This window comes from Elaeis guineensis, chromosome 10 (genome assembly GCF_000442705.2).
Source record: "Elaeis guineensis isolate ETL-2024a chromosome 10, EG11, whole genome shotgun sequence".
NCBI classification, from domain to species: Eukaryota; Viridiplantae; Streptophyta; class Magnoliopsida; order Arecales; family Arecaceae; genus Elaeis; species Elaeis guineensis.
The window spans coordinates 7,477,182-7,493,051 of NC_026002.2; the positions used below are offsets into that span (position 1 = coordinate 7,477,182).

General features: G+C 33.3%; 1 protein-coding gene across 10 annotated transcripts; it reads left to right on the forward strand.

The window, feature by feature from the left end:
• The first annotated feature begins 1,088 nt into the window (after nt 1–1,088).
• Nucleotides 1,089–10,222, forward strand: LOC105053435 (uncharacterized). Of its 10 annotated transcripts, none has more exons than XR_012134754.1 (7): nt 1,101–1,774; nt 1,854–2,080; nt 2,893–3,128; nt 3,248–3,334; nt 3,987–4,055; nt 8,347–8,418; nt 9,815–10,222. XR_012134754.1 is itself a non-coding variant. In XM_073244243.1 (6 exons), exons 3-6 carry the CDS (start codon nt 3,114–3,116, stop codon nt 9,950–9,952), a joined length of 294 nt encoding a protein of 97 aa, XP_073100344.1. In that variant the 5' UTR covers nt 1,098–1,774; nt 1,854–2,080; nt 2,893–3,113; the 3' UTR covers nt 9,953–10,222. The 10 variants fall into 10 exon arrangements, 3 of the variants coding, with proteins under 3 accessions (XP_073100343.1, XP_073100342.1, XP_073100344.1); XR_012134753.1 differs by having other exon boundaries at nt 1,104–1,774; nt 3,291–3,334; XM_073244243.1 differs by lacking the exon at nt 3,248–3,334 and having other exon boundaries at nt 1,098–1,774.
• The last annotated feature ends 5,648 nt before the right edge of the window (nt 10,223–15,870 follow it).

Below are 15,870 nucleotides of genomic sequence, written 5' to 3' on the forward strand. Positions count from 1 at the left end.
TATTTTATAATAAAATAATACTGTATTATAATAAGAAAGTACTATTTTGTAATATCCTTACATCATAATAAGACAGTATTATTTTATAATAAAATAGTATTATATTATAATAAGACAGTACTATTTTTTAATATCATAATATTGTTTTAGTATTGATTTATAATTGTAGGGGTAATTTGGTCATTTATATCAATTAAGAAGCTGCTTTTAAGTGAAACTCAATTGGCGAGCAACTTTTAATTTTAAATTCTAATGAAGAATTTTTACTAATTTATTCTATCTTAAACTGTGGCTCATTGATCGAGATAATGGTTAGGACATCAAGTGATCTGAATTTCAAATCCATCGATTATTTTATATTTTTATAAAAATTTATAATATATTTATTTATTTATAGACTCTTAAGCAGAGTCGGAGAGGAGATGATCCTCGAAGAGGGTTTGATTCTTTCCCTCTTTGAAAATATCCATACTTATAATACATAACAACAAAACTAATTTAATCTAATCTAATATATATATATATATATATTAGATTAGATTAAATTAGTTTTGTTGTTATGTATTATAAGTATGGATATTTTCAAATATATATAAGATTAGATTAAATTAGTTTTGTTGTTATGTATTATAAGTATGGATATTTTATATATTAGATTAGATTAAATTAGTTTTGTTGTTATGTATTATAAGTATGGATATTTTCAAATATATATATATATATATATATATATATATATATATATATATATATATATATATATATATTAGATTAGATTAAATTAGTTTTGTTGTTATGTATTATAAGTATGGATATTTTCAAAGAGGGAAATATGGATATTTTCAAAGAGGGAAAGAACTAAAATATATATATATATATATATATATATATATATATATAATATATATATATATATATATATATATATACATATATATATAAATAAACAGAAGGTGAGAGAAATGGGATTATCAAATGAATCTATCCACGTCAGCTTCAATTGATCAGGTATTACGTCAGCCTCAATTGATCAGGTATTCGTGCCACCTGGATGAACGCAAACCTCCAATGTGCCACGTAACGAAACGTTAACCCTGCTCTTAGTTTTTCATGCTGCTCTATCTTCTTCTCCTCTAAAACCTAACCCTCTATCCCATTCTCTCGAAGCATGGTTTGCAAGGCGACGCCACCGGTGGCGGAGGCGGTGGATTGTGGCGGTGGTGGTGGAGAAGATGGAGTGCAGTTCTGTGGCGAAGGAGAGGTCAGAGATCGAATTGGTTTCTTATCGGAGATCTGTGGCGAAGAAAAGCATGGGCATCGGAGGGTTTCTGGGGGCTAGAGGGGCTCGTTGTCGGCGAAGGCTAGGGACCGTAGGAGACGTGTTGGGTGACAGTGTTGAGGGGGCGGTTAGCGAAGGGGAGATCGAGGGTCTGGAGGAAGGCATCACTAATAGCGGGAGATGAGGCATCTCTGAGAGCGTCCGCCGCCAACGGCGATGCGAAATACCACTCCGAGTCCCGGGATCTGTGGCGAAGGAGAGCATGGTGGTCGGAGGGGTTCTGGGGGATGCATGGCGGCGGGAAGGAGAGGAGATCAGGAGTCGGAAAGAGCCAGAGAAGACGCGAGATAGGGGGGACATGTCGGGCGACTGTGTTGAGGAGGCCACGGCAACCCTGACGCAGCCGCCATCGCCCATCTCTGAGTTCCCTCGCCGCCACCGGCGATGGGAAAAAGAGAAGCGACGGTAATAAAAATCAGGAAAGCCCTCTTCCCGGTAATAAAAATCGAATCTTTGGTTGGATTTTGGGGTTTGTAACGCTGGCATTTTTAGATATTCATTTTCTCTGTATCAGGTGGCAGTGGCTCATACTATATTGGGCATGTGGCAGCGACGGTGAGCATGTCGAAGGTGGTAGTGTCATTGACTCACATAATTAGAGTGGAGAGCCAGCTTTCAGCATGTTGGTGTCGACGTTTTTGCTGGGAGAGACATTTCCTTTGCCGGTTTATCTGTCTCTTGTACCAATTATTGGTAGTTGCGCTCTTGCCGCAGTCACAGGGCTCAATTTCAATATGATCGGTAAGAAGAAGAGTTGAAAGAATTATGCAATTTCAGTTTATTTGATTTTAAATTATTTTTTCATTGTCGTTTCATATCATAAATATTACTTCATATGCAAATTAATTTGTTAAGAGATGGTTTTGACTTTATGGATTGGTATTCAGCAACTCAACAAGTTCCTAAAGCTCACAAAAACAATTGATAGATAGATTTTCTCTATTTGATACTAAAAGGAAACTAGATAACCTATTTTTCTGGTGTTTTTTTCCATTATAGATGATTGCATTATGGATTCTATTTTGAAATACATATATGCTGATCACGGGATTGATTAGTTGCTTATGTCTCGTGAATAAACCTTTCTGAAGCGCTGGAGTTTTCCGTGTAGAGCTAAAGGCTGACTTTGTTTTCTGAAGCGGACATTGTCTACATCACTTTGAATAGGCTGATGTTAGCGTCTTTATTTCTTGTGGTTCCATATAGCCGGTGCACCATGGAGTGATAGGATCATTTGAATTAATATCCCTTTTTTTTTTTTCCTTACCGAATGGAACTAAAAGCATCTTAAAAACACCACTTAAACAGAAACCAGGAATTTGGATGGATGCCCAATAATTGGATGAACAAATATTTAATAAATTGTTTTAAATTGAAAGAATCTTAAATGAAAAGCATGTTAAAAGCACCACTTAAAGAGAGACCAGGAATTTTGATGGACACCAAGTATTTGGATGGACACCAGGAATTTATATGGACAAAAGCATAAATGCAGGTTGGAGGAGATGCTCTATATATTACAATGGAATCCTAATATTTCCACCCAACAACAGGATCGCTCTGAGTCTGGATGATAGCAAAAGTGATGGATATTCATCTAGCTCTGTTACTCTGGGAACCTGCATAAAGGATAGGGGGAAGCTTGCTGTTGTCTTGGTACACGGATTTTGGGGAGGGGCCCTGCACAGTTGTGGCTTTTGATTGGCCTGGTTGGAGATTAACATCTCGCCCACGCTGGAAGGATTGGGAAGGCAAGCAATTGCCAAACCCGTATATGCCACAGTCCCAGGTGATTTTTCTACACTTCATATCCAATCTACACATTGCCCTTCTTTTCAACATAGACCACTACCAGATATTATTTTAAGTATTGATCTGGTTTCTTCATTATGTTGTATTTAATTTAAGTTAATTGGTTGCTCCAACCATTGTTTACGGGTTGGGATATCAGAAAAACAATGTCATCGCTAAGAAAGTTTGTGGGACATACAAGAGGTCAGATAATCCTATCCTTCTCATTTTTGTAAACCCTGCTTTTGTAATTTGATCTATTTATAATTATTTCAACTAGGATCTTGTGCTAAATGAAATGATAAAAATGCTGCCCTTGCATTGTCTCTTTTCTTCTTTGGTTTGAAACCATATCCTTTGTTCTGCAAAGACCATTCTGCTGTATATTCTTGATGATGATATTATTCTTTTCCAGCTTTCTTGAATTTGTGCTTAATCTATATTAAGTGTCATAAAGTATACATTTGAAATTGAAGACAATGGTTGATTGTCAATTTGCAAGATTGCGAAGGCATTTGATTTTATGTCAGAAACGTTTGATAAAAAAATATGGGGATTATCATTATGGACAACAAATGCCTTGTATGTTATATGGACGAAATATTATCAATAGAGCCCAGCAAAGATGCTAAAATTAAATGGAAACAAACTCATTTTCCAAATTAAGCTCACGGATTTCAACTTAAAAGAAGGTTTTCAGAATTATACTGTGGTGAAGACTTTTTCCCCAAATAACTCTCTCGAAGCCAAATATAACTCCCTGAAATTGCAGAAGGTGTTCATCAAGATCTTATACTTTTATCCTTATTAATTTTCATATTAAACTTCATATTCTAATCCAATTTCTATTTTTCAGGAACAAGCCCAGAAACATATAGAAAATCCATTGGAAAATGATATCATGGTGAACACTCCAAAACAAAAGGTACTGACGAACATTAAACTAATCAACTGTTGAGAATGAATAGGAAACTTGCTAATTGAATTTGTAATTTATGATAGAAAGATGAAAAATCTACTTTAATCACTGATGTCAAGAAGGATAAGGTACTCACCTTCTATAATATACATTTGTTATTTGTATATACTTACCTTCATCCTCATTATATTGGAATCACGTTACGGGAATTCATAGAGACCGTAGGAATACTTCAGAACTTCAAGAACTATAATAGTGAGGAATCCACGGCTGATTCAGGACAACATGATGAATTAAATGAGGTTGACAAGGATACAGAGACACAAGTCACAAGGAAAGGGAAAAGAAAGTTGGTATATAATGATAACGAATGAAATTGCTAAAGCAAAGGGAATAAAAAAAAAACAATTGTATTTTGAGATTGAAAATGTTTCATATACATTATCAGTTTGTTAAATAAGAATATATGACTTTTGTTTGCTTGATTTAGAATATGTTTACTGTTTGAACAGATAGAATGCTACAGAATTGAGATTGGGAGAACCATCCCAATCATTAAAAAAAAAAAAAAAAAACTGTTTTTGTCTATCTGATTGTGCTATCTTAGTATCTTATGCAATTGAATCTTTTACACTTAGATGCCCATCAAGAATAATGTGCTACAAATATTTTTGTAATAACAGGACAATTTTATTTTAAAATTACTGTAAATACTTTGTGCTATATAATATATATAATGATAATTTATACATAAATAATATGATCTAGGACCCGCACGCAACATGTAGGTAGAAAACTAGTATATCTAATATATTTATATAATACATGATTGGAGAGCTCTGACCTCTCCCAGCACGAGAGCACGACGCACATCGATATTTTAGCCTGCTGCATGTCATAAATCTGGGAGGAGTACTGGGCTCTCTTTTGAGGAAGTAAAAAAAAAAAGTTAACATGTTTTGAAAAAGTAAAAAAAAAAATTTCTTTGATCGGCACGGAAGAATTTGTTGGAGCAGGAGGAGAATATTTGCTGTCATCCGAGAATGATCCTGTCATGGTATGCTTTGAGTTGACATTATATGTTCGGGGAGAGGACCAAGTCGCTGTTGTTGGTGTTGATGGGAGCCATGTCAATACCATGTCGGATCCTTGTAGGAGATAGAAGGCACCAAGAGAGGAGGGGAAAAAACCACATCGATTTGGAAGAGACGGCACAGGAAGTCTCTTAATTAAGATAGAGTATTTGGCAAGCAAAAATATTTGGGTGCATGTTTAAGTAGATGCAGAAGGATTTTAGAATGAGATTGGTGAATAGACGGAATAGATAGAAAAGACAATACTTCTCTGTCAGACCGATATATATAGGTGTTGAGAGAGATCGAGGGAGCAAGAAGGACTGGAAATCAAAAAGGAATATAAGAGAACAGTGAATTTTTCATTGATTTTGAGCTGTGCTGTATTGTTTTCAATTCTTCAAAAAAATAATTATTTTTTTGCTGTTTTATTAGGTCAAAAAAAATCAGCAGAATATAGTGAAGTCAATTTTGTCAGTTTTGTAGTGACACTATTTTTTAATTTTATTTATTATTTATTATAAATTTTTATTGTCCTCGTCAATTTGATATGCATAGCATCTAATAGTTTTTGAATTTTTTTAGAACATTATATGAGAAATTTTATTTGATTCCTTGTCAGCAAAATAGAAGGGTTGCTGCTTTCTTTTGGGTCTGTCTTCCATCTTTTAATTTTGAACATTATGTAGGGAGAGAGGGATGGACAAAGAGTTGCTGTGAGAATTTGACAGTCCTTTGAAATGATCATAAAAAAAATAAAAAAAAATTTAAAAAAAAAAGAGATATGATTGCTGTTGGTGTGCAGTAGCGTTTTAGTGTGAAGGAGGAGCTCTTTTCCAGAATAATACAAAAAAAAATTTTAATTATCAAAATAATTCAAAATCTAATTTTTTTACCAAACTAATGTAAAAGGAGAAAACGCCATTTTGAATGGCATTTTTTCCCCCTTCCACGTCACCCTTCTTTCCACGGTGGCATCGTCCCAAAAAAAAAAAGGGAACGCCTTAAAAACGCCATTCTAAAATAAGAAAGAAAAAAATCGGGAAAGAATGGAATTTTTTTTTTAATTTTAAACTAATAAATAAATTAAAATTTTAATTTTGATTGAAATTTAAAATATAAAGATTTGAATTTGTAATTCAAATAAAAAAAATATTTTTAGATTTTTTTTTCAAATTTTTTTTAAAAAATGTCTAAAAAAATCTTAAGAAATTTAAAAATAAAAAATATCATAAAAAATGAAAAAAGAGAAAGAAATATGAAAGAAATAAAAATTTTAAATTTAATTGAAAAACATCATTTCAAATGCTTGTCAAAAAATATAAAAATAAATTTAAAAAATAAAATGTACCATTAAAAATAAAAATTTTTAAAAAATCAAAAAAATAAGAATTATAATTTAAATTTTTAAAAAAATTAAATTTTAAAGATTAATTGAAATAAAAAATTTGTAAATTGAACTTTAAAAAAAATAATTTTTTTTTAAATTATTGTAAAAAAATTATCTCAAGACAAGAAAAAAATATTATAAAAAAATAAAAAATACCCTAAAAAAGAAAGAAAGGAAAAAAATAGAATTGAAAAAAAATAAAATTTTAAATTTTTACAATATTTTAAATTTTAAATTTTAAATTTTTTTTCTTTTCTTTCTTTTTTAGGGTATTTTTTATTTTTTTACAATATTTTTTTCTTTTTTGAGATAATTTTTTTACAATAAAAATTATTTTTTTTAAAGTTCAATTTACAAATTTTTTTATTTCAATTAATCTTTAAAATTTTATTTTTTTTAAAATTTAAATTATAATTCTTATTTTTTTGATTTTTTAAAAATTTTTATTTTTTAATGGTATATTTTATTTTTTAAATTTATTTTTTATATTTTTTGACAAGCATTTGAAATGATGTTTTTCAATTAAATTTAAAATTTTTATTTCTTTCATATTTCTTTCTCTTTTTTTCATTTTCTATGATATTTTTTATTTTTAAATTTCTTAAGATTTTTTTAGATATTTTTTAAAAAAAATTAAAAAAAATTTAAAAATATTTTTTTTATTTGAATTACAAATTCAAATCTTTATATTTTAAATTTCGATCAAAATTAAAATTTTAATTTATTTATTAGTTTAAAATTAAAAAAAAATTTATTCTTTTTCGATTTCGTGGAAGGGGAAAAAATGTCATTCAAAATGGTGTTATTTTCTTTTGCATTAGTTTGGTAAAAAAAAAAAATTAGGTTTTGAATTATTTTGATTTTTTTTTTTTTTTTTTTGTATTATTCTGGATAAGAGCTCGAAGGAGGATGAGGAGGGGAAGCACGGTTGCTGGTATATATATATATTAAAACGGAGGCCTGCCAGCGGAGAGGCTTCCGTCCGTTTGACACTTGGGTTTTTAGGAAAAGGGTAGGGAGCCACGTGGACGCCTAACCTCGCCTGTTCGCCCGCTCTCGATAACCCCGCTTCGCCGAAGCTTCCCTGTTCGCCCGCTCTCAAACACCCGTCCCCGTCCCCGTCCCCGTCCCCGTCCCTAGGAGTCCAATCGGGTGGGAGGCTTGGAGCGGTGGAAGCTTAGACCATCGTGTTCTCGCCGGGGACAAGGCTGACCAGGGCAGAGGCGGAGTGCGCCATCTGTCTCGCCGAGTTCGTGGATGGTTCCCTTCCGCTCGCCACGAGGACACCTCTCCTCACCCACACCGTGTGTGGTTGGACATCGGATCGGTTCCCGGAGTTTTTTAAGCTTCCGTGTATTTTTCTGTTCGCTGTTTAGAAATGAACAGCAGGGGTAGGGGTGCACCAATTACTTCCGACTGACCGACGAGAGTATAAATAGTCGGAGCCCACCTGGTCGAAAAAATATCCTGGTGCCGGTTTTATTTCTTTCCTCCCGCTTCCCATCTCTCCTCCCCGGCAGAAAAGGCGAAGATCGTCTTCCTTAACGAGAGGCTGCAGCCGAGGCCTGGGAAGGGGTTGACCAACACCTGCAATATTTGTTGCCGGAGCCTCCTCGATTCCTTCCGGTTATGCTCTCTCGGATGGAAGGTGCCTCCTTCTTTCCCTCCCTCCCAATGTTCTAATTTTCATGCTTTTGTTGCCTTTGGAGTGGTCCAACGGAAGTTTTCACCTGTTTTCCTTTGAAAAAATGTCACCTTCTTCTCATATTTTTGATATGGAATCAGATGTTTCTCTACACTTCAATTTTAATATCTTTTTTTTTGGCTCCATCAGGACCAGTACCGCACCCGTCTCTGCAAGGAGAAGACCGGCTACGGTTGGTCATGTCGCCGTCGGCGTCGCTGGGTTTGGACTTTAAATTTTTTAAAATATATATATTTTTTTAAATTTTAGACCTTGAAAAATTCAATACGAAAAAAAATAATTTTTAAAATTGAGATCTTCTGTGAGCCACCAGATATGCTCACCAACTAATTTTTGATTAGAATCTCATAAGACATCTCTGCCATTTTTTACAAGAGACTGAAATATGATTGTCGGAGATATTTTTATGATCAAATTTTATATATTGATGCACTTTCTCTCTATCTCAAAGACGCTATTGCTTTACCGGCAATGCTGATCGATGGACAATATTGTCGGTATTGCCGTTGAAAGAGCTGGAGATATGAAAGGAGAGGATTTTGGAGAAGAGAAAAGAGAAATGAAAATATTTAAAAATGATAAAAGATAAAAATAATAAGAAATGATGGATTTAAAAAGAAGATTCATAAAATCATGATTGTTGAATAATTTTTTAATTATTTTTTAAAATATATATATAATAAATAAAATAAAATAAAATATTATTTAAAATAATTACATCATACATGGGTTATAAATTAGTATAAATATAAATTTTTACATCATAAATATAAATTTTTGCATCCAAATAATATTCATATTTATATTTATCAGATAAAATAAATACAGATATAGATATGTTGGTATTCAATCCGTATTTGATCCAATTTCAACCCTTATTTCACTATAAAAAAATATAAATTTTTAATTATATTAAAATAAATATTATCTCAAATATAGCTTCATAGAAATTATCTTTATCATACCCACCACAAAATATATAAAATTTTTATTTTGAACTGAAAATTCAGATCAAATTAAATAAATTAATAAAATAAATGTATAAGTATTAGTATAAACCGATTGGTTTAAATCAGAATCAAGTCCAACGGTCACTCTACTGTACTGTACATTGCCTTCGCATATAAAGACATTACACAAACCACACGAAAAGATGCGGCCAAATCGCTTTCAAATTGTAAAGATTGTTTTTGGTGTGAGAGCCACTCAAGCCTCACCGCCACTTGGACACCATAGCTGCCACCATAGGATTGTTGAAGCATTTGCTCGATATTGCCTTCTCAGTAAATCAAGTGGGCCATTTTATATTGGCTTTGTTCCTTTTGCAAGCTCCATCTTCCTCGATGAACCACCTCTGTGACATGGTGCGACAAAATCCCTCCCATTGCCTTGCGTCTGAATCCAATCTTCGATTACAGCACCAAACACATAGAAATTGGTTATAATTTTGTTCAAGAAAAAGTTGCTTGCAAACAATTTGATATCAAGTTCATCTTTTAAATGGATCAGATCATCGATAGAAATTGATTATAATTTCGTTTGAGAAAAAGTGGCTTGCAAACAATTTGATATCACGTTCATCTCTTCAATGGATCAGATCAGTGATACCTTTACTAGAAGTTTGCATCCAAGTCATCTTCGCATTCTTCGGCACAAGCCAAACATTCTGCATTGTATGGTCAGCTTAAGTGGGAATGACAAAGATCGTGATAAGTCAAAGCAGTTCTGGAGATAATGCATGCCCATCATTTGTGCAGGTGGGTTGCTGCATGCGGTTGAACAGTTGCTTGTTTTCTTGTTTATTATGACCGAGTTGTAGCAGGTCAAACTCCATTCTGCTGTGCATCATCTTAGGACTCAGCTATACTTAATTGTACATTAGTTTTGGATATAAAGAAACCACATGATGAAAAAAGGTCTGGTCAAATCCTGTTCAAATCGTGAACACTGTTTCCTTGTGGGGCAAACGAAATGCAAATATGTGCTTCTTCTTTTTTTTTCTTTATGCCCATTTTTTTCATTTCTTTGTTTTGCTAAATTTAAAGATCATTTATTTAGATTAAGTTTAGATTCTGTGATTTTTTAAGTAAATTTTTGACTTAACTTTGGATTTCCTGGAACCCGAATCTCATAGGTACTTAGGTTGTCCGATGTTAGATTGCCATCAAATAAGAACTTAATATTTGATTGTTCTAGGCATGCAACCTTAAAATCATGTCTAACCTATCTTGAACTTAAATTTGTTTTTCTTTATTTTTTAACTTTACCCCTAATTCGGCGGTTTCCTTTTAAAATTTACTATAACTTTCAATTGAAACTGCAGAAACTGGAGTCCAAGCCATGAAAAAAAGCAGAACTTGCCAAAGTTTAATTTCATCCAAAACTGAAACACAGTTTTCCAAAGCTTGGGAGCCACATGACATGGACAACAAGATTCCAAAAGAGTAAAAGTTCGTAAAAAATAAAATGATCACAACAAAGAGCAGATAACCAATGGCCCAATTTATGCAGCAATAATTGACAATGACCCCTGTATTATGATAGATGAGTGGATGATTGGTGCAGAGACAATACAAAATTATATGACTATTTGATTGCGAGAACTTTTGTAACTACAACATCATGTTAATGAGTCTTCAAGACATCAAAAAGCGGTGTTTCTATCTAACAATAATAAATATACTAATTCAGACACTTATCATGCTTATAATAAAATGGATCTGCTAGTGTGCTTTTATATTAATTAAGGATGATCATACCTGATTCCAAAGAAAAGAGATGATCATAACTACTTGTATCTAGAAGCAGCAAGTATGATGCCCATAGCATTGTCAGACTTGAGGAAAAAAAAAATTCATTGAGTATTTGGAAACCAGCTAAGGTTTTTCAATCCTACCAACGTATTTCTCTTCTAGCGTCGCGAAGTACATCAAAGAAATATCTTCCAGAATATCAATCTCTATGCCTCTCAAGTAATTGCCAAATTAATTATACCTAGATTGTTAAGCTAATCAAGACCGGCACCCTCATTATTCAGCTTAGTGTTAATTTGCTGGAGTTCGCCAAATCAAAAATCTGGTGAAGAGGAAATAGAAATTAAGATATGCTTTGGTTTGGTTTATGCTTGGTATGTAAGTTATCATATTTAACAAGCGGAGACTGTGTGAAAATGGGCCAACTTAGGCCCACCTGGACCAAAGTCAGCAAGCCCACCCGACTCCAGCCCAATCACAATGGGAATAGGAGAATTGGGATCACGGTCTCCGCCTTTAGGATGAGGCAACGCAACGGTAGCTGGTGCGAGCATTGTGGGCCGGTGGCAATGGCTCGTGGTTGTTGTTGCAATCAGCAAACAAAACTGACGTTAGGCTGAGGTTAGCATCTCAAAATCCATTCAATTTAAACACCCCTCCTTCGGTCGATTTTTCCCCTCTTAAAATCCCGATTTTGTCTTTTTTTTTTTTTTTCTCTTGTTTTGGGTGTTGTTGCCGTAAATGTCTCCAGAAACTATTACTTTCGGCATACTCGCCGATGAGCCCTCCATGCCCGTGCCACCCTTTGGCTGAGAATACTGGTAACAGGGTAGTTAGGTGGCATTGCCCTTTTTTCCTTTTCCCTCCTCTGCTTTTCTCTGTGCGTGGTGGCTGCTGCGACTGCTTGCTGCTGGGGACCCGTGGCCCTGCCTGCCATGCCATCATGGCCACCAACCCTCTCTCTTCTCCGTCTTCTCTCCTCTTATACGTCTCTCTCCTTCCTCTCATTTTCATGCTCCTCTTCTAATTTTCTTCCTAGTTTCTTTATTTATTATTTTCTATAAATTCTCGTCATTCTCTCTCCTCTAACTTGTGCACTAGATACTTCGATCATCAATTCGGCTTTTGGTTTAACCCAGACTAATTGTCTCTCTTTCCTTTTTATTCCTATTGATTGGCTGAATCGAGAGTAATTTTCTCATTTCTTTTTTCTTTGATTGATGAATTATATCTAATCTACAATTTTGAATTCTGTTGGATGGAAACTCGGATCTGAATAACGAGGCAGCATGATTACGGCCAAATCCTTTATATTTAGATAATCATGAACTCTAAACATTTATATTAGATAATTGTTAAATCCAAGAATTGGTTGAGACTCGTGGATATTAGGTTGGATTTGGTGGTCCAGACTAAAACCTCTTATGAGATAAATCAAATTATATACTACTATTTAAAAGTCTAATAAAGTATTTAATTAATTTAGATTTTTGTAAATTTTTAATTGGTGAAGTTTTACGAAATTCTAGTATGAAATTTGAGTTACCTTTACTCCTAGTATGTTTTTATTATGTACGTAATCTGATTTAAAAATTTATCTATTTCTATGATATATTGTTTAAATTAAGTATTTTATGTGCTCTACAAGAAAACAATCCGTGAAATATTGGACCGAATGTACATGATTTATTTGGATATGAATTGTATTTTATTATATTAAAATATATATTATGTATTAGTTCTACTGCTCTTTGGTCCTACTATGATCATATGGATTCAAGATATAGTCTCTTTTTGAACCACCAATGGAGCGATCGTTGGTGCATGCTGACTAACGATGTGTTATAATCAGGAGTTAGATCAAATCTTTAAAAATCTGAAACAAACTTTCGCGGAGGTCTGGAAATACAAACCTTCTACTTCGCATGCACACCAGACGATGTAGAAAAATGGGATGAACTCCGATCGAATAACCTTCGCAACCCAAGATGGATCCCACGGCAAAGAGAAGGGGTGACTCACAAAGCCCATCATAGATCGGACCATATCTCACAAGGTTCTATTCCTCTTCTCGGACACCCCGTTATGTCCTGGTATTCCAGAAGGGGTTCACTGTGAAAAAAATTTATTTTCTTTCAAATATGTCAAAAAATCACTGGTGAGATATTTACCTCTTCGATCTGATCAAAGGGTCTTAATACTATTTCCGGTCTATTTCTCTATTTAAGCATGAAATCATTTGAACATTTGCCTAAACAATCTAAGAAGGATCAATCTAAACTTTTATAGCATCTATTCATTTATTATTTTTTTCAATATGTATCTTAAAATTAAAAATTAAAAAAATTAAGAAATAATTTGCATAACTCTCTTCCTTTTTCTGTTGTTAGGTCTTTCATTAACATCAAAATATTCATTTACATCTAACCAAGACACATCATCCGGTAAGCATGACTTTTCTTATTCAATTATCCACTCGTCATCCAATTTCATACCTGATAAGTATATCAGATCATATATCTCCATCTTTTCTTATCTTTTTTATTGTCTCATCTCAAGTTGAATATTATGCTTGACAAACACCAAGATGTTCGTTTTCTTTTGTACTTTACCAAATGGGACTGATCGCTGGCACATACTAATAGGAGTATGCTTTTTAATATAATATCAGAGCTAATTTTTCTTTCGAGCCTCCAATAGGATGGTTACTAGCATATGATTGATAGATGGCATACTGAAGTCAGAATCTACTCTCTTTCAGGGCTAGTCACAGGCCACTCATGATCATAGTTAGAGAGACTAGAAGAGTGAAAGTAGATGGTCGACCTTTGATTGCTTTAAAAATTTATTTTGACTAAATACATATTTAGAATCTATATTGATTAATATGATATATTTTTTGTATGGATCGAAATATTTTTATAGAAAATCATATAATCTGTAAATTTATTTCTTTTCATACAAAATATTTAATTGAACTGGAGGTTATGATAACTTATTGAGCCTATAAAGCTCACTCCTTTTTTATTTTTTCAGATTCAAAAGAGCACGTGGGGCTTGGGACTAAGCAGTGAGGAATATAGGGCTTTAGATGCCATTTGCTTAGTTTTATCTTTGAATAAATATTGATTTAGACCTTATGGTATTCATTCTTATCAAGCTTTATGAATTATTTTTATTGAATAATATATTAAAGGATTGCTTTTATTGTCACTGTGTGAGTTTGAATTGATATGAACATTTATGGTTGGGAAGGTAGGCCTTGCATATCTTGTAGGGTTAAATCTTAGGGATGTGCAGCTGTTTGTTGCATGTCCGGCTTGGGCCATCTGTTTAGGTGTGATAATATATAGACTATGCTGCTATAAGAAGACATATCAAAATAAGATGAGGCGTTCCTGGACAGCAGCACAAACTGAAATGAGAAAGTGAAGAAATTCTTCAAAAGAAGAGTTTGTTCCAATTGGTAGTCGGGAGAGTGATCAGTATCATATAATAACTCTATAGAAGTATTGTAGTCCTAATCGATGAATTAATGCATGCCTACAGTCTCGATTCATCCTAAGTTGCACACAAGAAACCAGGACATTTAAAATTTTAAACTCTTGCAATATCGAGGTTTTTATCTACTAATTACGGTGAATACAACTCCTAATTGAATCCCCAAAAGAAGCCTAACGACTTGAACAAGTGAAATGCGGTAGTTCCTAATTTATTTTACATGAAAAGTATAAACTTTAATGCTTATGTTGCAAGAAAGGCAAGCAGATGGATGGACAGGCAGCTAGCCACAACAATGTGTAATGAAATTAGGAAAATAATGAGAAGAGCTACCATGACAAAAACAAACCGCCATTTTTGTGGCCGGAGGAAATACCCTCATGAGATGATCCGCTTCTATAAGTTGGAGATGGGTTGTATCTTTCGCATTAAAGAATGATATCTCTGGTCCTTCACTAACCGGTGCTAAAACTCCGAAAATTACAAATGTCAAGATAGAAATAACGCTTGATATTATCAGAAATATCCAAAAAATATCATATTCGTGAAGTAGAAACATAAATGTATTCTTATTAATTATTATTGTGAAATATAAATATCTTTTTTATATACATCTACCATTGATTGTATGGTGGTTACTTCAAGATTTATGCGGACGATGATTTGAGGAGTTCAAAGTGCTTTGAGAGCTATCCAAATCGCCATCCAACGATCCACACCGTAAAAGATGATTAATCATTCTTTCACATGAAAGCTATAATATGATCTCATAAACTGGACCTACTTGTTCACTAGTATTTTTTTAAAGCACTTTATTCAGATTTGGAGTCCTCTTTTAGATTCTTACTCGCTGAAGGACCCTGGTCCCATAGAGAGTTTTACTTGTACAAGCAAAATCTAATTCAATCACGTTGAACATAAGCATAGAAACGTCACAAGAACCTGCCCAACTCAGTTTCCTCTCTTTTCTTCATATCTTCAACACTACTCATCAAAATTTACTAATAACATTTTGGTGGAGCATGACGCTTCTGTAGATGAATCCATGCTTATATAATATATAGACATCTAAATAAATAATTTAATTATTAATAATTTAAAATAAGAATATAATAAAATTTTAATACTTCGGATCTTCTATATAAAATTTCTGGCTCCATCTTTGCTTCATTGATGTTGAGGAATCATAGTCTTACATCGTATAGATTAAGAATTCTTGTGATGTTTATATATTCTTTGGACCTGTTCATCTACATGCTTGGATTTTCTCAATGCTCCAAATTCCATCCCTTGGGTTTTATATGCTTTTGTGGTGCTTACATTCTTTTAGATTCATCTGCCTAAATGCCTGAATTTTTAAATTGAATCTGATGGCATCTTTTAACAAACGGAGCTGTTT